The 24,426-nt window shown below is 38.2% G+C and overlaps 1 protein-coding gene across 9 annotated transcripts; it reads left to right on the top strand.

The window, feature by feature from the left end:
- Positions 1-19,246, top strand: ibtk (inhibitor of Bruton agammaglobulinemia tyrosine kinase). 9 transcript variants are annotated; one of them, XM_047810769.1, is made up of 29 exons: positions 1-307; positions 2,007-2,876; positions 3,587-3,683; positions 3,824-3,948; positions 6,679-6,789; positions 6,868-7,035; positions 7,142-7,259; positions 7,446-7,626; positions 7,927-8,050; positions 8,188-8,365; positions 8,457-8,598; positions 10,284-10,919; positions 11,375-11,473; positions 11,567-11,649; positions 13,453-13,490; positions 13,617-13,713; positions 13,795-13,896; positions 14,643-14,666; positions 14,960-15,077; positions 15,327-15,387; positions 15,464-15,591; positions 15,677-15,813; positions 15,972-16,111; positions 16,199-16,314; positions 16,590-16,652; positions 16,788-16,940; positions 17,028-17,243; positions 17,851-17,983; positions 18,645-19,246. In XM_047810769.1, the coding sequence occupies exons 2-29, from the start codon at positions 2,553-2,555 to the stop codon at positions 18,768-18,770; spliced, it is 4,038 nt and encodes a 1,345-aa protein (XP_047666725.1). In that variant the 5' UTR covers positions 1-307; positions 2,007-2,552; the 3' UTR covers positions 18,771-19,246. The 9 variants fall into 9 exon arrangements, with proteins under 9 accessions (XP_047666725.1, XP_047666721.1, XP_047666720.1 ...); XM_047810765.1 differs by having other exon boundaries at positions 2-307; positions 15,981-16,111; positions 16,557-16,652; XM_047810764.1 differs by having other exon boundaries at positions 4-307; positions 16,557-16,652.
- The last annotated feature ends 5,180 nt before the right edge of the window (positions 19,247-24,426 follow it).

Here is a 24,426-nt window from a genome sequence, read left to right as displayed (position 1 = left end):
ACTATTCAGCTACAGTATATAACATGTTCCCAATCTAGAGCTAGAAACTATTAAACACCCCATAGCCACATAGCGCCCTGTCAACAGCGGAGCTGACCAATAGAAATTCACGATACATGATTTCGTGAGCCAATCAGAATTCTTGTCCTTCCCAGGTCGTACCTGACTAGCTCTACCTACTGTGGCTCTGCACAATATCTGTATATAATATCTGTATAAAAGCAGGACTATTTCTTTAAAGATGTTTCTTCGGGTTTTCCGTGACGAGTCAAGCTCAAACACTGCTTCATATTTCATCTAACAGCAGGTGAGATAGTGAAATGACTTGCGGGGTTTTAGTGATCATGTAAAGCTAAGCTGTTTTAGCTCGCTAGCTAACTATTCTGCATAGGGTTTTTTAAACTACGGAATTCCTGCTACATTCATTTAAAAAAGATGCATTTGCAAATAAAATATATACCTCATACACATAGTCAATTCTGTTTTAGCAAAAACTCTTGTCAACAAACTGGTAAGCTATTGCTGCTAATAATCAAGTAAACAAGCTGCTACAGTTAGCATTTGCTAACAGCTGTCTGCTAGCAAGATTTTTGTAATCTGTTTGAGAATGTTTACTGCCTTCTGTAATGGGTTATTGGCTGCTTATGAGCTGAATCAATTTGCAAAAATATACCAAACCAACCAGTTCCTAATGAAACGGAGATTCATTTAGATATTGCAAAACTTCTGGCTGGCAAGTATGAAGTCTGTATCAGAATATATCTTCTGTCTAGTAGTCTATCAGTTAGTCTGTAATCCGTGTGGAACATACTGAATTATGTGGTGTCAGTAGTTTTAAACCATTATGTGTTCAGAGTACCTTCACTTGCTTACATGCAGGATCTGTTCCTAACGATTTGATTACTTGTCACTTCGTGAGAAATGAATAAACTCTTAGCCTCAGTTGAAAAACAAAAAAACCTGCTCAGGTTATTTGAATTTTTGTGCTGTGAAAACCTTGTCAAAAAAGTCAGATATCACAGTATTAATCAACCATTTAAAAGCCAACAAATGGCAGTGGTAAAAATGAAAGACAGTATTTTCTTTACAAAATCTTTGTGCAAAATTCATTTCCCACTTCCTTTTTATAAGTATAAAAAATGAAAATGAAAAAAACAAAAAACAAAATGAAAGTGCGTGAAAGGAGTGCCATCACGATGTATATATGGTTATAATAGAAATATGACGTGTACTGAACACACCTCATTTTAATACAAGCTGATTCCTATGACCTTTATTGTAAATATGTGTTGAAGAGGGACCATCATTTGCACTTGATCATTAGTAGGTCATATGGCCATAAAATGTATGTAGTATAAACCTGTGCTACTTGTTGTTCTGCATTTTTACTTGACCTTTACTTAGTTTCTGAAGGTGAATAAAGGTGGAAAAATGCTTAATGAAATGTCATTATATTGAAGGAAAAAAAAACAAACTTATTTCTCCAAAGGATAGAATTAAATATTTAGGACTCGCTTTTTTTTTCTTTTTTTTTTCTTCCTACATGTCATTTTGTAAATGGTATTATTTTAGAGTATGAGTTCCATATGTGTGAACAGACAGTCTGTAAAGAAAAACGTTTATATGATGGACATGACTAAATTCCCAGACATTCATAAGTAATTATGACCCCATAGCTCTCGCTCTAAAACTAATCCAATCTGAGTAAAAAGAAAAGAATGTTGAGAACAACATTTCCACTCACGTTAATCATTTTGGCATTTGTAGCTGAAGGGGATTGGCTGTGATGAAATCTAAGCTGAGGCCAGATAAAAAGTTAGACATACATTTTATAGTCAGTTATAGATGAGTAATAGTAATGCCCTGCTTATCAGCCTGATCCTATAATGCTATGTTGATTTTTCTCTTTTGGAAAAAGTCTTTAATTAGAAAGACAGATAACATAGTCTTAAATGTTATTAATATGCTTTTAAAACCAGTACTAATTTGTCTCTTTTTCTGCACAGGTAACATTTACAATTATGGAGGTTTAAAAAGCAAAAGTGTTTTGGGGGGAAGGGGTGTTTCCCCTCATACTGGATGGACAGTTTGATGGACTTTTCATGTGGTTTTGGAATTTGTTGCCTTTTGCACACTAAGCTAAACTAGAGAACTAAATTACAAAGAAAGTATTTTTGCAAAATTGAGAATATATGTTTGTAAGATTTTGTACAGAAAAGAAATAGCCAAATTATTTATTGGTTTACAATGCCACTGAAGCTTGTTCTAGCACTGTGTTGTGTGGGTTACGTTGTTGTTGTTATGGTGGACTGAGGCTAGGTTGACACTCACCCTGGGGTTGCTAGGGTGCGGTGGAAATCCAACACTTGCACAATTCTAGCACCCCAAAGTTTGGACAGAGAGCACTTTTTTTTGTTTGTTTTTGCTTTGTGCTTGTAAGTGTGTGGCAAATTTAGTATACCTGATTAGTAGCTAAGACTTTGGTAGGATAGGGCATATTTTTATTTAGTGGGGAAAACGTGTGCATTAGGTGTTGTGGGAAAGGGAGTAAGATGAGTCTGGTAGCCCCAGAATGCACACCAAAATGCCATTCGCCACGTCATGCAGAGATGATTGTGGCTGCTCTGACGGGTGGCTCAGAAGGACAGCTAAAGACCTTCCTGTCAGCTTACTGCCATAATGCTGCCACTCTGAAGGATGAGTTTGGTCGCACAGCACTCCATCTCGCTGCGTCACTGGGAAAACGAGCCTTGCTTGAATGGCTTCTGGACAGCAAGAGTGCTGACCTGTTGCTGAAGGACAAGGAGTCGGGCTGGACAGCTCTGCACCGCAGTGCTTTCTATGGGCAAATTCATTGTATCATGGCCCTCATCAAGGTGAGCTTAGAATGGAACTTGGTGCAAACTAAACTATGTGGGTTTTTTGTTGTTGTTAATTACTCAAAAGCTCTTTTCATTAAAATACATGTGGAGTGCCTACATCTACACCAAACTGGGACTGGATCTGATATGTAAAATTCTTATATAATTTTACTATTGAATGGCCAAGTTACTCAGATTACCAAGTAATGTTCTATATTATTATATTAAAGTTTTAATTTTTAGTACATATTTAATGTTCTGGAAGGTGTGTAGATATGATTCCTAATATCAGTTACATTAAATAAGCTTCCATCTTATAGTGAAAAGACAAAAGCAAGAAAGCAGCATCCTGTCCTTAAAAAAAAAATTTAGTTGCACTTTGTGTTGACTAGTGAAAGCACTAACACTGCAGAATTCTTCCATAAATGTTAAATATAGAAGGTCTTCCTGTCGAATGGCAAAGGCGATAGTGGCAAGGAAAATCTCCCTGAGATGATACGAGGAAGAAACCTGAGAGGAACCAGGCTCAGAAGGGACAGAAACATCTAGCAGATTAGAACAAGCACTAATATAAGCATTAATAGTCATGAATTATTTTACGTGCAGGTATTACTTCTGTCATAGAAAATTAATCAACTCCTTCACATAAATATGGATATGTGAATTTAACAGGGCTGTGGTATAAACTCCATTATAATAATCATTGCATGTTGCATGTCTTGCAGCGTGGCAGTTCACTCTCTATTCCAGATAAGGAGGGACTCTCTGTTCTTGATCTAACTATGAAGGACCGCCCAGCTCATGTTGTGTTTCAGAGCAATGGTAATTCAAAATAAACCATAATCCATAACCATTATTGCAAAATGTTTTTGCAAAAATTACATTAATACATGGATTAATACATCATACTTTTGTATTGTGTAATGTTAAAGATGGTAAGCTTCTCTGCTTTTATCCACCAGATCCTACTGAGGTGTATACCTGGGGTAACAATACCAACTTTAGCCTTGGACATGGAAATCAGGATTGTAGAAACTCTCCTGAGATTGTGGACCTGTTTGTCAGAACCAGGGTTTATATTAAACAGGTAATTTCTGAACAGTGTATATTTTTCAATGTTATAAGTTCTTGCTAAGTCCTTTATGGGTGTTTTTCAACATTATAACATTTCCTCCTTAGCAAAATACCCACGATTTCCTATATCAAAAATGCCTTAAAACTAGAAACCATAGACTCAAGAAATTGATTTACTCAAATTTATCTATGAAAATTTTGTTTTATATTTACAGAGACAGTTAATGGAGTAGTATAAAAATATAGACAGGCCTAAATTGACCTCTATATTTCCAGTAAATCTCTTCTGCACAGATGGGCATTATTTATTATCTCTGTATTTAGTAGTCATAGAGACTCATTTACAGTTTTTTCATTTTATTTATATGTACATGAAAGTTTGTGAACCCTTCAGAATTTTCTATATTTCTGCAAAATATGACCCAGAACAACTTCAGATATTCACACAAGTCCTCAAAGTTGACAAAGTGAACCCAATCCAACAGATTAGACAGAATTATTATACTTGGTAATATATTTATTCAGGAAAATATTCAAATATTACATATCTGTGAGTGGCAAAAGAATGTGAACCTCTAGGAATAAAAGTTCATTTGAAAGCCAAATTAGAGTCCATCTGTTTTCCATCAATGGGAATGATCAGGTATCACTGAGTGCCTTGTTTTATTTAAAGAAATAGAATCTATCGAAGCTTTAGACTCCACAAACCCACAGTCAGGCACTGCCCTACCCAAAAGTGGTCCACCAACAAAGATCTCTACAAAAGAACGATGTGTAATAGTCCATGGGGTCACAAAGGAACCCAGGGTATCCTCTAAGCAACTAAAAGCCTTTCTTACTTTAGCTACTGTTAATGTTCCTGAGTCCACCATTAGGAGAACACTGAACATCCTTGGTTGTACATAGCAGACAGGTAACAAGAAAGCCACTATTCTCCAACTAAATTTACTGAGAAAATGGCTCATACACCAAGACACCGACTGCAAACACACAATGTGACAGGGTGCATCAATGTGCAGACAATGAATGATTATAGAAGAACGAAGTTAAAGTCCTGACCTTAATCCAATAAAATGTTGTGGAAGGACCTGAATCAAGCAGTTCATGTGAAGAAACCCACCAACATCCCAGTGCTGAAGCTATACTGAGAAATGGGATAAAATTTCTCCAAGCTGCCATGCAGTTACCAGAAAGGTTTATTTGCAGTGATTGCTGCACAAGGGGGTTACACCAGATAGAAAGTAAGGTTCACGTACTTTCGCCACTCGCATATATTTGATACTGGATAATTTTTTTTTCAGTTAAAAAAGTTAGTTATTTTTCAATTATTTAAAGTTAATAGTATAAAAGTATAATATTTTTGTCACATTTGTTTGATTGGGTTTGCTCTGTCTACTTTTGGGACTGGTGTGGAAAATCTGGTCATTTTTTGGGTCATATTTATGCAGTAATATAGATCATTATTAAGGATTCACAAACTTACGGTCACCACTGTATATGGAATGAGCTAATTTGATCATAAAGATCTTTACATGATTATCGTTCAAAACTGATTTTATTACATTAAAAATGAGCTATGTTTTTTGTGTACTTTCTATTGTCCACTGATTGTTGTAACCAGACATCTGGGACCAGATGTTCATGATTCTGTTGGTCACGATGCTGAATATATCATCTTATTTTTTTGATTAACTAAATCCCATGACGGTGCTTTGCTACAGTACCAGTGCCTACTATGAGTATATGCTAGATGACTTTGGCATACAAGAAGTGCTCTCAAAAGCACTGAAGAGCTCTGAAGTTCAGACTTGTGCATGCATGTTGGCAAATATTGCTGTGAATGATCAGATCAGCCACCCTTAGGTCGTTTAAATAAAGATGGTGCAAGCTATGTTTAGATATAGGGGTAATTGTGGCATATTATTGTAGGGTATTGTATCACCCAACATGTTTAAAAGTTCTGTGATAGTTGGTTGCTGATTAATAAGGAAACTCCAGTGAAACACTGACACTTGTTTTACGATCTGATTTTGCCATATGCAACTTAATAAGTTGATAACAGTGCATGTACACATGCTTTTATTTAAACAGCCTGGTAGTTAATTTCCTGCGTTAATTTTCCAAGACGTGACTCTAAATGTCTGAATGCAGTTTATTTTCAGTAACTTCTGTGGAAAACTGCTGACAAGGACATTCATGCTGACATTAATTTAATAATGATCAGTTTATAGGGGATCACATTCCCTTAACTTTCATCAGCCCTCAGGTGCCCTATACACATGTCCAACCTCACTGTTCTCCAGGTGCCTAGAGTTAAATATTAATTCATGATTAACATGCTCAAATTCAATAAGCCTAGCATGTGTGACGAGAGACTGTATGTGGGTAGGGGACACTTTTGCCCCATGCACAAGATGCTTTACGGAACATCTCATTTCTTGTTTGGCTTTGAAGAACCTCTTGCATTAATGATGAGGTTGGCTTTGGTTCCTCTTCTCCACTGTACTCTGAACCACAACAGATAGAAGATGGAAATACATGTGCATGAAAGGAAAGTCTAACACGCATTCATACTGAATAGACCACAACTGTAAAATGGTGCAAAGTATCTGTCTGGATACTTCCTAAACAAAAACACTCCAGCACTGTAATAGTGCAACATTTATATAATTGTACAAGTAACCAGTACTATTTTGTTGCTTTTTTTAAATTTACGACTTGCTGTGTGTTTGTGTTTTCCCAGGTGGTTGTATGCAAGTTCCACTCTGTCTTTCTTTCTCAGAAGGGTCAGGTTTACACTTGTGGTCATGGACAGGGAGGACGTCTTGGACATGGGGATGAACAGACATATTTGGTGGGACTTGTTTGCTATGTTGTATGCACTATATTATTATTGCCATTTTTTTTTAAATAAACTGTTTATCTTTTTAAGGTTCCTCGTATAGTGGAGGGGCTGGTCTCCCATCACTGTGCACAGGTTGCTGCAGCCAGAGATCACACAGTAGTTCTGACTGAGGAGGGTTACGTTTACTCTTTTGGTCTTAATACGTACAACCAACTGGGCCTGACGCCTCCTGTTGCCAGCCAAGTGCCTAAACAGGTGAGCTAACTGCTGTCCCGTTTCAGTGCGAAAAGTCTGGGTCAGAATATGGTTTGAAACAATGATGAATGTCCATGTCGGAGCTTTCATTTATTTTTGGATGCAGGTGACTTCTAAGTGTTTGAAAGGGAAGAATGTGATTGGTGTTGCTGCTGGAAGGTTTCACACTGTTTTGTGGACAAGAGATGCCGTCTACACTGTGGGACTAAACGGAGGACAGCTGGGTAGGAGACAATAGGGAGAAATGACACACTGTAATTGTGTATTTGTATGATGTAAGACCATGGTAATACCCAAAAAGGTGAGGGGGGGGAGAGCCAAATATTTGGCATGCATTTTAGCAGAGCCTTAAATTCGCTAGGCTTTTCCCCTCATAATGGGCTCTGTTCTGTATTTGTGTGCACTCACAGGCTACCTGCTGGACCCAAATGGGGAGAAGTGTGTGGCTGTGCCCCGACAGGTGTCCGCTCTACACCACAAGGATGTCACCATTGCCATGGCTGCAGCCAGTAATGGGGCTACTGTGTGTTTGACAGAGAAAGGGGATATCTATTTGCTTGCTGACTACCAGTGCAAGAAGTTGGCCTCCAAGTGAGTAATTTTTCAATGTCTTGAGACCTTTGTCTTCTATTACTAGAAACCTCAATCCTGAATGGTGTATTTCTCCTGCATACATCAGCAAAGTGTTGTGCGAAATGTTTTTCAGTGGGCTGATGTAATAAATCTGCCCTTCTCAATGTTTTTTATAGTTCCTATTTTGACTGATAATTATTCAAGTAAAGAATTATTCTATGAAATATTAAAGAATTTTTAGATTTATAGGATTGGTTATGAATCTTGTTTACAACCAATAGTATCCCTTTGTAGATACTAACATTTGTTGTACTTTAGGCAGCTGAACATCAAGAAGGTTCTTGTAAATGGAGGCACTTTGGACCATCGTGTAGACCCGCACCTCCTTAATGAAAGTGGGGGAGAGAAGATATCCATCTTGGCATTGGATGAGATTGGCAGGGTGTGTGGTGGTGGTTTATTTATTTTCATAAATTGCACAAGCTGTGTTGTGTGTTTAAAAAAAAAAAAAAAGATACTTGATATTAATGTTTTCCCTTTTCTCTATCTCTACCTTTCCATGGCCTTGGTTTCTCTCAGGTGTTCTGCTGGCGCTCTGTGGGCACTTCGTTAAGACAGTGTAGGTGGGCTTATGGGCGACAAGTCTTCATGTCCGACATTGCCATTGGCAAGAGCAAAATGATGTTCATCACACAGGATGGAGAGGGCTTTAGTGGCCAATGGCTTGGTGAATACAAAAAGGGTATAGATAAAAAAGGTGAAGCTACTTAATTTTTGACATATATATATGGAACAGAAGAGATATAAATGATCCTCATGTCAGTATGAATGCTGGACTATGTTGGCAGAGGTGAACAGTCAGTCAGAGAGTGGTAGTGTCTATGAGCGCATTCGCCTGGAAAGGCTACCCAACATTCATCGAGCTGTCAGCATTACCATGGATTCTAAGGGCCGTAACTTCGGGGTGCTTCAGTCAGATCCCAAAACGAGGTAAAATCCTTTTTTTTTTTTTAGGAAATCTTCTGAAAGGTATGGGCAGAATTCTGCTAGCATGCAATCAGGAGCATTCTTTATTATGCTTTGGGTTATATCCTTCTGTAACTTTTTGCTGGTACACTCATAAGTTAAGCTGTCAAACTGAATAAACACAGAACAGATTTTAATATGCTGGTGGTGAAACAGTGATGGCTAAGAACATAGGCTCCTGCTATCTCGGGTTCCTCTTGGGATACTTATAAAATAGCAAAGTCGTGATGTAATCAGACTTATTCAGCCAACAAAACTTCATGCCTTCCAGAAGAGAGGATATCAGGTTCAGAGCTATAAATTCAAGTGTTATTTAATTTGTGGTATTGAAACTTTTTACTTTGCTCTGCCCATGCTATAAATCAGTCAGGCAAATGATACAGTTGGCATGTGTTTTGCTGAATTTTTAATGCAGTAACCTAGTATCACCTACATAACCAAAATTCAATAATTTGGCATCAGATGTCGGTTTTATTGTGATATCTATATACAATAATACATTAAACACTTATGAGGCGTAACATTATGACCACTGACAGGTGAAGTGATTAACAGAGGGAAAAATGGGCAAGCGTAAGGATTTGAGCGAGTTTGACAAGGGCCAAATTGTGATGGCTAGACAACTGGGTAAGAGCATCTCTTAAACTGCAGCTCTTGTGGGGTGCTCCAGTTTTGCAGTGGCCAGTATCTATCAAAAGTGGTCCAAGGAACAGTGGTGAACCGGCAACAGTCTCATGGGTAAATAAGGCTCAATGCACGTGGGGAGCGAAGACAGGCCCGTGTGGTCCAATCCAACATACAAGCTACTGTTGCTCAAATTGCTGACGAAGTTGATGCTGGTTCTGGTGGAAAGGTGTCAGAATACACAGTGCATCGCAGTTTGTTGCGTATGGGGTTGCATAGTCACAGACCAGTTAGGATGCCCATGCTGACCACTGTCCACCTCCAAAAGCACCAACAATGGGTATGTGAGCATCAGAACTGGACCACGGATCAATGGAAGAGTGACGTGACATAAGGCTAAGTAAGGAAGAGGGTGGCCTTGTCTGATGAATCACGTTTTCTCTTACATTGGGTGTCACTTACCTGGGGAACATATGGAACCAGGATGCACTATGAGAAGGAAGCAAGTCCGAGGAGGCAGTGTGATGCTATTCAGAATGTTCTACTGGGAAACTTTGGGTCCCACTATCCATGTGGATGTTACTTTGACATGTATCACCTACCTAAGCATTGTTGCAAACAAAGGACACCCTTTTATGGAAACAGTATTCCCTGATGGCCGTGACCATTTTGAGCAGGATGATGCACCCTGTCACAAAGCAAAATGATTCAGGAATGGTTTAAAGGGGCACAGTAATGAGTTTGAGTCGTTGACTTGGGCTGAACAAAAAAGTCTGATCCATGGATGCCCCACCTAGCAACTTACAAGACCTGGTGCTAACTCTGTGCCAGATACAACAGCACACCTTCAAGGGTGTAGAGGAATCCATCAACAGGTCTGGTCTGTTTTGAAAGCAAATTGGGGGACAGCACAATATTACGAAGATGGTCATAATGTTATGCATGATTGGTATAGATGTATAGGGCATACAGTTTTACCTTACTTTTCCCATCTAAAAGGAGTCATTTTCCCCCCTTCTCTCTAGCATTTATGAAGTGCCCACTGTTTCAGCCTCCTTGTTCACCCAGCACTTCAAGCAGCTCCTGGCTGAAGCCGATGAGACAGACAGCATTCATGATGTGACCCTTCAGGCCGGTGATCGTGTCTTTCCAACTCACAAGTTTATCCTGTCTACGCGTTCAGAATTTTTCCGCAAGCAGCTACTGCCAGAGGCCGACCAAGAAGATGAGGTGAATGGGGAGGTGAAGAGAACCATAGATGCTGTGGGCTGTGACCTCCTGGTGCTGGAAAATCTCTCACCTGATCTGCTAGAGCAGGCATTGCAATTCATCTATACAGACTCGTGTGAAATGCTGGTGCATGGAGCAAGGCCAACAATCTCCCGCCTCATCCATGGCCCTGAGCAGAAGCAGCAGCAGCAGCAGCAGCAGCAGCAGCTAATCTGCAGCCTGAAGGACTTGAACGTCAGTGGACGCTCTGCTCTGGAGATCTACCGATCCCTTCCTGCCTCAGTTCTCAGCCAGGGAGAAAAGCCAACAAGCAAAGGTGCCAAATCTGGGAAGAAGGAGAAGACTGGTAATGCTAATGAACCTACCCACAATCCTGTAAAGATGCTGCAAGGAGTAGCCAAGAAACTAGGCTTGGGTAGTCTCTCTGCAAGGTGAGATTTCTAAATTGCCTGTATTTTCTGTAAGAAACCGGTTTCTCTCCACCAGGTCCAACATTATTATATTTTCATTAGCCCAATTGCAAGATGTCTTTTATCAGTATTTTAACAGTAGTTGATCAGAAAGAAAGGTGCACTATCATTTATATATATCGTAGAATATATCAAAACTACACTAGTGAAACTTGGCATTATAGTAGCAGCAGTAATTATGGTTTATTAGGATGGAATTCCTGTCAGTTTTTACTTTAATCATTGACACACAAAAACCTGCGAGTTTTATAAACGCTATAAAGACTACACATTTATAAAAGTGCCAGGTTTTTGTATGGATGTTTTTTAATTGTCCAGAAGATATTACTACGGTTTAGAAATATAGTAACTGCAAATCTATTTAAACAATTTCCAGTTATATTTTCCATTGCATATATTTCTGTTCATTCCATTAGGCTTGATGGAGTGAAGTATGAAAATGGGCAAATCAGTGTGGTGCAAAAGAAGACAGGCAACAGACCAAGATTTTACCTAAAGAAATGGTGTGATGTCATGTAAAAAAAATATACAGTCTGCCATCCATTAATACTTATTGGTAGTATGATTGTTTTACATTACTGCACATAAATAATGTTCTGGTTTCACAGCCCCTACCTCTGTGACGTCACCTTGAGGTCTGAGGACGGGAAGGAGTTCCCTTGTCACAAATGCATCCTGTGTGCCCGACTGGGTGAGCTATACTATTATATTTCCTTGCCTTTGTAATGTCTACATAGAAAAATGAGATGAGAAAGTATGGAAGCACATGTTTATAGTATAATGCAGAGCTGTACAAGGGGATACAGAAGGCCCTGCTTGTATGAAATCGAGCAATCAAAATGGCAAATTGGATTTAATATGTAAAAGTAATTATATGGTTAAAGTGTAGACAGTCTGTGTGTACAAATGAAAAAGGCCAATATGTACCAATTGGAGAAACTACCACGTGTCCTTCATAATTTGTGCGTACCAAAAAAATCTGTGGTCCACACCACAAGTGCCTGAAATAAATGGCTCCGTTATGAATTTTAACCCGCTGTTATGGTGGTACAAGAAGTGATACCTAGAACTACGCGTTTCAGTTTTCTAGGCTAATGCAACAGTCAGACCAAATGTGTTAGACCAGATAAGTGGAACCAGGTGATTTGCTTTTAGTAAAACTATTAGTACTGACCTTAGGTAAATTTTGACTTGTTAGATCACAATCAGCAGTGTTGTAATCTAATAGTGAACAAGAGGAAGGGACTCTTGTGTACAATGTTTTTGAATGGTAAACAACTTTTTTTGTTGTCATCTTTGTTATTTTTTTGTTAGCCTTGCTGGTACCTCTGCCCTTTTTTGTGAATTATTTATTTATTTATTTTTTTACCCAGGTTTTTTGCTTCAAATATTGGAATGTGTGCTTAGTCCAGTTTGAATGAATGAGACACTTAACTGTTTTTTGGCTCTAAAAATCTCCATAGTTGCTTTAATTGGCATGTTTTGAGTCATTGCCCTGCTTCAGATGAAAGGTTATCCATCCACATATGCCTCATTTGGCTGGATCTAAGCAGATAAGCTTCTTTTGTGCAGTTTTAAATTCATCTGGCTTTTTCTGCCGTTGGCAGACACGTCATTAATAAAAGACACTTGTGCTGTTCTTTCCTTGTTCTTTTTCTTTTTTCCCTTTAGGCCCTTCAGTCTCCCTTTGATACCTGAAGTACCTAATCCTCACTTTTGTGCACAAGAATTGAGAGCTCTACAGCCTTTTTAAGCAAATCGTGACCTGGATTTTCTTTTCTCGTGTTTTGCTGCTTTGCATGTTGTAACCGCTCTGGGGTCATGTGGGTTCTTGTATCATCATCGTTGTGGTAGCCTTTGTTTGTTATCAGCACAACATTGCAGGTTTTTAACTATGAAACAATGGACACACCTAAATGTAGGCTTTGTATATTGTTGGAGAACAACGGTAACTAATACCAGATGCAAATGCTTGATGTTGAATCAATTTGTCTTCCCTCTAGGGCAGGTAGTGAGACATGGACAACATACAACTGAGCAGAAAACTGTCCATTTATGTATGGTTTTTGAAATAGAGGACTAAAGAAATGTTGTTTAACCCGGTTACATTTGACAGTCTACGCTTTAACCTTGTGGTCAAAAGCATTGTAATGTACTTAAAATCCAAAATGACCAAATCTGCCACTGTCCAAGTATTCACTTTAACACATCCATTTTAAAGGACATGGTAACAAAATGTTTCTGCTCTCATCCTGTGGAGTGAAGTTAACTAGGTGTTTTTTGCATCTTGTTATTCTGACTATACTGATATGTTGACTGTTATTACATATTGCTACATTGCAAACCTTATTCTGTTTGCAACTCTTAATATTAAGAAATAAAAAATAGCTGATACTTGTAGAACAATGTTTTATTGTCCTTAAGATATATGATTACCTTGTGTTAATTAGTTCTGTAAAAAATGAGTAAAAAATTGTGATCTTTTCTCTTGCAGAGTATTTTAACAGTATGTTGGGGAATCCCTGGATTGAGGTATGGAAACAGTTAACACGGATGAAAGCTTTTGCAAATACACTTTGACTCAGAAGTACATCTGGTTCACTTGTTAGTCATAGCAGTTTTTAGGATTGTCAGGTGGATCTTTTCTGCCCCCTTCAGTCTACTAGCTGTACTGCACTGGAGATGCCGACTAGTGCCAAGGTCTTGCAGGTGATTCTGGAGTACATCTACACAGATGAATCTCCCACTATAAGAGGTATTTAGACTGTGGGACTTTAAGGACTGATTTTAATGGTCATATGTATCATTAACTATAATGCATCTGTTTGTGCTGCAGAGTCTTTGAGTGTGGAGTTTGTGTGCAACGTCCTGGTGGTGGCTGATCAACTGCTTATCACTCGGTTGAAGGAGATCTGTGAAGTGGTCATCACTGAAAATCGTGAGCCTGCAATGTCTTTACCGTTTCAAGTCATTTTGTGTGCTTATAATCTCAGGATTTCCATGCATCCCTGAGAAAATGTGAAAACCTGGAAATTTTTAGACTAGTCTTTGTTGGATAAAATTGAAAAAATGTGACGTGGGCTGTTAAGGCCACTGTGATTACTTACCTTAGAACACTTTCTCCTCAGCTGAAATGGCAAACATTAAACTCATTGTAGTAAATTGGTCACATTAATAATGTCAAATGAGCGAACCAGAAAACTCCAACAATATCGCTTAAACGTGTTAACTTTTCTGACGGGTAAATTCCGAATGCACTGATAGATTGAACATACACTTAATCTACAGGACAGGTGGAACAGACTGAAGAACGTCAGCCACCTCCCCTCTCATTTACAAATGTCAAGGTTGTGTTTGAATAAATGTTTAACTTTATTGCTGTGAAACACCTACGTTAGTTATTCTGGAAAGAAACATAGTCAGGCATAGACAGGATCGACCTTATGTTATAGTTTGTTTTCTTTTGCCCCACAGTGAATAAAACAGACATTCTCTTTTATTTTATCCCCAATTCAGCTGTGGTCTGCCAAAATAATTACATTTAAAACATGGGTACAAATACAATTGGTGGTCAGGATTAGAAACTTTGCTGTAGGTTGTATCTTTGATACCTCTGATCTAGATTCACCTAGCAGAGCCAGTCTACATATATTTTAGTTGTTTTTTTTTTGTTTTTTTTTGCAGAATCTCAATGGGACTCGATATCAGGTGCAAAGTTGTGATTTAGATTTGTTTTTAAAGGCTTTTTTAACATCAAAACGAATTAGTGAAATTCTCTCATTTTAAACAAACATCCACTGGTCCCAAAATGATGACTGTATACTTATTTTTTGTTTGTTGCTTTTATTCATATTTTGATATTGTGAATGTGAACAGATGAAAATCACTCATCCAGGAGCAACTGCTGTCCTAAATACAGTACCTGGGAAATGATTTCATAAAATTCTGAACACTAAATATGCATCCTGTCAGTTACAGTAGTGATGTATGTTTCTGTGTAGTGACTCTGAAGAACTCCGCAGAGCTGCTGGAGTTTGCCGTGATGTACAATGCTGAACAGCTTAAACTCTCCTGCCTGCAGTTTATTGTTCTCAACATAACTGCCTTGCTAGAGTCCAAGTGAGTAGTTTTTCACCCTTTGGATTTAAAATCAAAATAACTTTTTTCCCCTTCTTTCCATTACATTACAGGAAGGAAATAAATATTTCCAGCCATGTAGTGGGTTTCAAATATGTTTTTCTAACCCAGTAGTTGTAAAAGTGATTTGTTGAATGATCCTTGACTAAGCCAAGGCTTGGCAATCCCGGTGTTTATTTTAGACAGCCTTGTACAATAAAAAAAAATATATTAAACTTTTATTTGTCCCAGGGCCCTGGAGATCTTGAGTGATGATGTGTTATTGGAGCTGTCTGAAGCATATAGAAAAACGGTGAGTTTATATCAACAAGGACAGATCTAAAGTACTGGACTGGTCTAACTCTTGTATTGTGTTGTGATTTCCTCAGATTCCAGCCATGCAGAGACGACATATCACTCCTTATCTCAGTGCCCCTGATCTGAGTTCCTATGAAGACATGAGCCTGGATTCAATCAGCAGCTGTAAAAACAGCTTCGAGCAGGAGCAGTCCTACAAGTATGTCTGTCACAGCTCACTATGGTGTAAGAACAGACCTATTCATGTATGGCAGTTTTGTGACCTTGCTATGATTCATGTTTAGTGATGGTCTGTTGAAGAAAACCAAGGTAAAGTCTAAGAAGAAACCACGTCGCCGCTTAGATAGCTCAGGAGGTTACAACCTATCTGATATCATCCAGAGTTCACCCACTGATATCATTCCGAGTCCACCCTCATTAGGTGAGCCTGCATATAATAAAGTTTGGTGTATGTACATTATATCTAATGATCATGCTGGATTCCATTACTTTATTTACAGTTATTCATTTGGTGGATGCCTTTAATAAGACTTAGGCAGGATAGAACATCAAATAAAAATAGTTTTTAATCATTCCAAGGTTTGGTAGGTTCCAGGAAAGCTTGCTCGGTGGAATCTCTGCATGAGCTGATCACATCTGATTCTGAGGGCAGTTATATTGGAGTGGGCAGCCCTCGAGACCTTCAGTCACCAGTCTTTCAGGACAGACCTTATGTACAGGTAATGTTACAACACTCCTCCATATTTACACACATACTAATTGAAATTTGTTAATTATTTGGAAGAAACAATTATTTGCATTTTTAGGAGGAAAAGTCAAGGCATGTCAGTTGGAAGACTTCTCCCAGCACTACAACCTGGAGTACAGGATCTTTGCCTGTTAAGTGCTCCACACCTGAACCCATCCCTAAGGTTAAGGCAAGGTGAGCTCTATTATTTTAGGATGGCCGATATTTCTTCATACCTTTGGGTTACTCAGAATCTTTACATACGAGAACTGATGCATTTTGTTATTTAACAATGCTTTTTGTAATTTAAACAAAAAATAAAATGTTTTGAGGATCTATTTATATATATATACATACACATACATACAGACACGTACATAAGGCACAATACTGATGTTAACATTTGTGTCACTGAATTATGATTCTGACATTTTCAGTCCATCTCGCCCGGTACCTGTTTTGGATCTTAGGGCCATTATGGAAATGGAGGCCAACTCTCTGAACCTTGGAGCCACTCCGAAGAGCCCTAGCTCGTAGGCGTTGCTACTTCTGTACTATTGACACTAAAACCGCGATTAGTATCAAGCACTAGATTCTATTATTTTGAGTTCAATGGGTTGAAATGTTACACAGTTTCCTCCTCCTCCTCCCTCTTATGTGATTTATAGGTCTGGAAACAGCAGTAAAGCTTCAGTTATCCCCAATAAACTGTCTCAGAAGCAAAGGAAGATGATAGCTATGGCTACTAGAGAGGCCAGTGTTGATGGGGTGTCTGCCAAATCTCCTCCTGGAATTGTTTCAGTTAAGCCTGCAAAGAGCTGGTGAGTATATGACCACTTTGTACTTTATCTTTATTTTTTTAAACATTACATTTCCCAACCAGCTCTAACACTGTAAGACAATGTAAGGCTGTATCCCTGCATACCCAGGGCTACAGCGGTGCAGTCTCCTCCATCATCACTCTCTTTTCGGGATTTGTTAATGGAAGCGGAGCAGCACGATAAATCATCAGCAACTGCTGCCATGGCTGCTGGGAGTCCAGTGAGTGCAGTTGGCAAGGCCACTTGTGCCAAAAGAGTGACCTTTAAGTGTGCTGAGCCTGGCAATGCTGGCAAACATGCAGGGTAAGAAAGACGGCACTTCATTCAACTTTATAGTGACAGAATTTGGCAGACAGACATCTCTATGATCAACCATCAGTTAATGACTTGCTCTTGTCACAGTACTGAATTGTGATGCCTGCCTCCGAGTCCCTTGGTTTCCTCCAGGTGGCACTCTTTCACACGATTTCCATATGAATTTGGTTGTGTTCTGCATTACCAGACCTCAAGTTACAAGCTTTAGCAATATCTGTAGGTTATCTGCTGTTACTTTGCTGTGACCTCAGATTCAACCATTCTAAGGGAGTTTATAATTTGCCAAGACTGAAATTGTGTACTAACCTATGGGTTAATTGATGATTGATGTATAGTCTTAAGGAGCATCCACCTTCATGCCTATCACACTTATTTATATCTTGGATATCAATCTGCATAGGCTAGAATAATTGTGTATGGGTATTTAGTACTCTGCGTGTTCTCTTAGACAACATTAGCAGTCTAAAAAAATTGTTTTAGAATCTTGATGTCAGAAATTATGTAATGTGTGCTCTGGTAACCTGCTCTTTCACTTCTCTTACACTTTTTCAGTTGTAAATGATAGGGAATCTTACCATTTAGTTTTTCTCATTAGGCCATGGGTACTTGGACAAGTGGGCAGCCCACCAGCTGCTACTACAGTCAATTTTGCATCTATCATTGAAGAGGAGAAGCAGCAAGAAGCTGCACTCATCCGCAGTCGAGAAAAGCCTCTAGCATTGATACAGGTAACTGAGGGTGTTTTGAAACGTACAACTAGACATGATGCTGGACGGTAGGATGATACAGGCAGAACTACATGGACAAGCAGATGTATTTTGTGTGACTTAGCATTAGCTACACACTTAGCGTACGTATGAAACTGGTGTAGGTGTATGTGTATTAGATTCAGCTAGGTGTTTTCAACAGTGTGTATGGTTACTGGCCACTTTTTCACCCATGTATCCTGGTAGTCCACAATGTACAGTTAAATTCTACATTTTCTACTTTTTTCCTCCCTCGCTTCTCCCCGCTATGGGCAATTTGTGTGAATCACTTTTGACTGCTAATTCCTGACAGCAGGACTAGCATGTACACTTTTATTTAGTGGATTTCCAACCAAGCAGTGAGGCTGAGGGGTTCCTGACCATAACTGGTCAGCAGTGATCCTGTGGTAGGCTATGCTGTTTTTGTTGCTGGATAAAGTGGGGTTTAGAACCTATCTATAGGCCACAGTCTGTAACTGTATACCTTAAACTTAATTCTCTATCCACTACTTTATAGAGAGGAAACCGAAATTCAGAGGAAAATAAATCTAGGTATATTACAACTGAATGTGTGAGGAAGGCACACATCTATAAGATGTTTGTCTCTCATCTCTTTTTGTTCTATCTGTACGTTTTGTTGTAGATCGAGGAACGAGCAATTCAAGACTTGCTGGTTTACTACAGGGCTTTCAATAACCCGGATGAGCTCATCATGGTGGAAAGATCCCCTCAAGGTCCTATTGCCGCCCCTACCTGGAACAAACATTGAGATTAGCACACGTGTCTTTTAGATGTCTACTACATACCTTTGTAGTATATTCCAGTCACCGTTAATGTGTCCCTTGGCTGTGTACATTTGCTGTGTTACTACAGGGATTTATTTTCTTCCTTTCTTTATGCATTTTTCAATGCTTCATTAATTATTGAATCATAAGACGTGGACATGGAATTCTAGACTATACTTTTGGAGAGAGAAAACATATGCTCTGCATAGTCTTCTCCATATGTCACTGTTCACAATGCTATTGTGTATTTGGGTTAGTAGAATTTTTATTTTAGATTTTTTTTTTTGCTTATGACTTACAGCAATTTAAGCCTGTCCAAGTCCAATGGAGTTACAAGACAGAGTGAATGTTAACTGAAGCCTTTATAGAGTCTTTTTGTGTGTGCGCGTGTGCAATGATCATTATGGGGCAGATTGTTCTGGAAGTGGCATGCAATAAATAAAGAACTCCTGCACTAATACTTTCCTTTACATAATATATTCATTTAAATGAAATTCAGTACACATAATTTAAATGAGTTGATTTCACCTGAAAATTGTGCATATTAAATTGGTCTGCAGTTTTGTAGTAGTGGAGTTCGTACCGTTTGCCATTTAGGCGTTTGAACGGCTCCACCATGATCAGGATAAAGTGGTTATTCAAAGTGAATGAAGGTTTGGGCATAATTAGAAAATACCTAAGACTCCTCATGACATTTTACTGAATTTTTATGTTGTGTACCTTTCACAAATTTGGTAGCACAGTTTTCTAGAATGCCTTTGTATACTGTAACTTTACAGCTTCCCTTTACTAGAACGAAGAGCCCCAAAAGTGTTCACACGTGACATTGCCCTGGTACACAGGGTGACGCATAGAAAAACATAATTTGATAAGTTTGATGTGCAATAATTCAAATAGCCTAAACAGAGCCCTGACCTCAACCCCACTGAACACATTTAGAGTGAACTGTATAGTAGACTGTGCCTCAGGCCTTCAGGCCAAGATCACTGCCCGGTCTGACTAATTTCCAAAAAACTTAAAGGAAAGCCTTCCCAGGAGAATGCAGGTTATTGACAGTACAGTGGAGACTAGCTGGAATGGGATGTTCAGAAGGCGCATACATCTATGATGGTCAGGTGTCCACAAACTTTTAGCCATAAAGTCTAAGCTTTGAGTCTGTTGTTGGTAAAGAAAAAAACCCATCAAAATTTTTATTTATTAGAAAATTTTATCAACAGAGTTATTGTAAGGTTTGGGATCTTATCAGTTTTATATCATTAATGAGTTTTTCCACACCTATTAATAACAAATAGTTGTGTTAATGAAAAGTGATGATGTCTCCAATATGAACCAGATGAGACTATCAATTTATTCTCCACAGCATCACCCTTGTTCATATAACATATTCATTGATGCACTCCTTTTGATTTCATATTGATGAATTTGATGCTTATATTCAATCAGGCGTATGATTCCTCTCTAAGAGAGCGCTCCCCTTGCATTCTGGTGGTTCATTATGCCATTAAATTGGTGTGATTTTGAAAGCAGACTGGATGACATCTTCATAAAAAAGTGCATTGTGATTAAGGAGGGTAATAGGCCATAATTACTGACATGGTGCCATTTAGTCATCCGACATGTGCCCTGTGAAATGAATACCAATTATTCATTTGACTCAGTTAGTTAGAGAGCAGATGTTGTATGGGGCTGGCAAAAAAACACTGGAAGGTCGCTAAGACATCTTAACATGCATGCACACCAAAGCATATTTCTTCATTAGGAGAATTATTCCTTATGAATGAAACTGATTTTAGTTCCATGGGAACCTGACTGAAGGGAGTCATAGCATGTTTGTAAGGAGTAGGATATTTATGGCACTGAAGAAAAATCACCATTCTCCCATGTTTTAATTTGCAACATTCGTTACATTGCATTGCTTCAGGCTCCAAATGCAGTATGTGCTGCCGATATTTAGTGGTTGTGGTCTAGTCGTATACATACACATTCCAGAAATGTGAAATATTTACATACAAAATGACACTATAATTCTAATGTAATTAACTTGCATATATTGTACTTAGCAACGTTTAGTCTAACGCTTTTTCAAGTAAAATTTGAGGAAGTACCAAGAAATAACAAGAACATATCGGTGTTTGAGATTACACAATATCCAGTACATGATCCAAATCTTCACTGAAAGTTATTGTAAATATTGCAATTTATTAGATGTATTTCGTAAGTCTACTTCAGAAATTTTTTTTTGCAGTATGTTTGTATTAAAAGTGGGATTTTTTTTCTGCTCATTACTAAAGAAGAAAAACAATTTCTGTAGAATACACAACAGTTCGAATTGTTGCATCATTATTGCCTAAATATGCTGAAGTAAATTTGGTTGCCTAATCAGTTATGACAATTTTGTTCATAGTTTGACATCTAGTCTCTGAATTATGTTTGGCAAAAACAATGGCTATCAATCTATTATATCTAGCAGACAGTAGTAATAGCATGGAGCTTAATTTGACAGTGTCTTCTTTCACTGATCAGAAGAGATAGACAGATGTTTGAAAACGTTCTTTACTGACTGTGGTAAAAAGCTTTCCCACCTGTCACACGGAGAAGCCATCTGGAAACCCTCCAGCTATCCAACATATCTCAATGTGTTTATAGCAAGACTGTGAGCAGAAAAGACAGAATATTCACTCAATGAATTCCTTTTTCACGTCCAGCCTGTTCTGAAGGCAACACCAGAGACTGCGCTTACATGCATTAAAGATCCTTCAACCATTTCACAGCTGATGTGGTCCAGTGCTAGATGTTCTATTGTGTGAATTTCATATGCTTGGAATAATGGCTGAAGAAACTGAGCCCAGATTCATGGTTATATTTGTAGCAAAAATGACACTTGATCATCAATCCTAGAACCAGTCCTTAAGGGTTCCAAGTAGACGAATTTGGGATTATTTTATCCTTTAATATACCGTACAGTGAGAATTTAGATAAAACTAGACATTTTAATGAACAGATATGACATAATGTTTAAGAAACAAAATGTGTAACTGCACTACCTTTTTCATGCTTTCGTAGTTTAGTTGTTCTCACATTGTGATCTATAAAGCTTTTTAAAAAATGATTTCATTATTCAGTGGTAGAACCAACCCATTATAATAAAACCTATCACGAGTATTCATAGGTTCTTATCATTATTAGCTGGCCCCTTAAAATAATAAAATTAATTATTTAATTAATAATTAAAATAATTAAATGAATACAAATACTGGGACCACATGAAATTTTTGTATATTTTGTACATTTCTCCAGACTATTCATTTCACTTCTCTATGCTGGTCACCTTGGACAGAAAGTGGCAGAATGACCATGCAAACGAACACAACTGATTTTTGAGGAAGTTAGACATACTAGATAAAGTTTATCAGTGTATTTTCAAGAAAGCTAAGATGTTTCATGGTCAGGACTACATTTATATTGTATGTTACAGCACAGAGTGAAATAAGTAAAAGTGAGGGGCATTAAGCCCAGATTTCTTTTTCTGCAGTCCTGAAAAGTCCCTTTTCCTGATCAGTCTCTCTGCCTGTATAGCTAAGAACTCAACCAGGCCAGCCTTCCTAATCTTATTTGGGTGTCATGGAGCCATTAAGCATGGATTATGAGCGTGCTCTTCATTAGACCCCAGCTTTAAATGATTAAGACTACAGGTTGGAGAGGATCCTCATCATGCTCGCTATACTGGGTGATGTCAGTGATCTCCTTTAACTGTGGCGTAGTAAACTCTTGCACTGCATGCCAATGGGCACGTACTGGCACACTGCCAGTAAGCACTCTTTATGAGGAGCATTGCTCAGGACAGGGATTTAAAGACTGTTGCTAAGAAAGAGTAGAGTATTAGTAGATAAAAGAGTTTACTAATATCTTGTTAATTGCCAAAGCTAATATAGAGGACATGTATTTGGTTAAAGGTAATAACCTGACAGATTTTGTTTCTCGTTACTGGTATATTAACTATTCAGAACATTTGAAGGTCTTTCTAATGGATTAAAAAGATGGGAGTTTGTTACTGAGGACAGAAAGCAGATCTGTTCTGCACATCATCAGCACAAGTTCTTTAGCAGTAGTATGCTCTGCTTGAAGCCAGGTGTGCGGAAAAAAAACAAACTATCATAATCAAATTGATTAAATCTCCCAGATGAGTACAAGATCTCAAGTTCCTCAATCTATCGATTGTCCTGAGATAAAAACACATGTAATATCATGATTCATCTCTCTGTACAAATCAATAAGCATCAAGTATGGATTTTCTCTGCGGTTCACCATTTGTAACATTACAGCTTAAAGAAAGGATGGAAACACTATCAGCAGCTCTTAACAAAATGAGCTGCATTTCACCTTCTGAATGAGACTTCTTGAAACAAACAAGAACAAACAAACAAAAACCTTTCATACAAGCCTGGAGATGCATCTCAAAAGCAGAATGCTGTAGTTTGATGTCATAAGGTTGCTTGGATTGATCCAGTTTTTTTTAAGCAAGGAATATGTAACCAAATATTAAGTTTTTTTTTTTTTTTTACTTTAAGACTGTTTGTTACAATACCTATGGAATATGCATCTAAAACATTGTGTCTGGCATCAGGTTGGCATATTTTAATTATAGTTATCCTGGAAATATCATTAAATAAAAGCTGAAATTCTGATTGACTCTATCACATCAACAGCACAACTACAAAATAAATACATGCATCCTTACTCTGTGATTACACTATAACACTGGACAATTTAACAGAGTTAATTAAATGACATTATTTTTGTTTCCTCATTCATGCTATGTGTTGTCTGATCAACATTTGGTACAACAAATCCAACGATGAACAATTATGCCTGCCAAATGAACTTTTAGGTTAAATAGGACACCATTTTATTTTTTGTGGCCATGAATCCCCTGTCTTGCCAGTTCATTGGTGTCCCTAGTTTATCATTCAGTGTCATTCTCATTTGAGAAATTCAAATAAGAGAAGCAGTTTGAAAACTTCTCTGACTTAACACTATCTCATTAGTTTTGAATCAGGTTTAGTACTGTACGTGTACTAGAGTATGAACACCTGCAACCTTTCCTGGATTCTATCCCTACAGGACCGGATATTAGTGTAGGTGTACAAGCCCTCCTGTCTAGGCTAAGACTGTGTTAGAGTAAATGGGATAAACTGGAATTAAAGCGATGCAGGCCATGTGTCTTAATGAAATCTGACAGCTGCTGCACCCTGACACTGCAGTGTAGCTCTGACTCCTCCGTTGGGCCTAGAGAGCATCTGCGTAGCAGCTTATCTCCCGCCGTCACTTTCTGACGTACGTTTCTAAGAGTGTTCTTGTCATGAGATGCTCTTTAATGCAATGTGACGTGTGTATTTTTAGAGAGAAAAAATATTACACTCTTTGAATAAACACGCTTGAACCCTGCTCTCCAAGAATTAATGACAGGTTGCCTCATATACGGCTTCATTGATGTAGCAGAACAAGCATGTACAACTTGAAAACAGTAATGATAGCTTTGTATCATCGCTGACTAGAGAAGCTTAAATGTTTCTTTTGGTTCAGAGCACAACAGAGACATTGGGACAAAACAAAATTAAAAAATCTAAAATTCCAGTTTCA

Source organism: Tachysurus fulvidraco, chromosome 3, assembly GCF_022655615.1.
Source record: "Tachysurus fulvidraco isolate hzauxx_2018 chromosome 3, HZAU_PFXX_2.0, whole genome shotgun sequence".
In the NCBI taxonomy this organism is placed as follows: domain Eukaryota; kingdom Metazoa; phylum Chordata; class Actinopteri; order Siluriformes; family Bagridae; genus Tachysurus; species Tachysurus fulvidraco.
The sequence above is the reverse complement of the archived record's forward strand: the minus strand, read 5'-3'. Positions and strand labels throughout refer to the sequence as shown.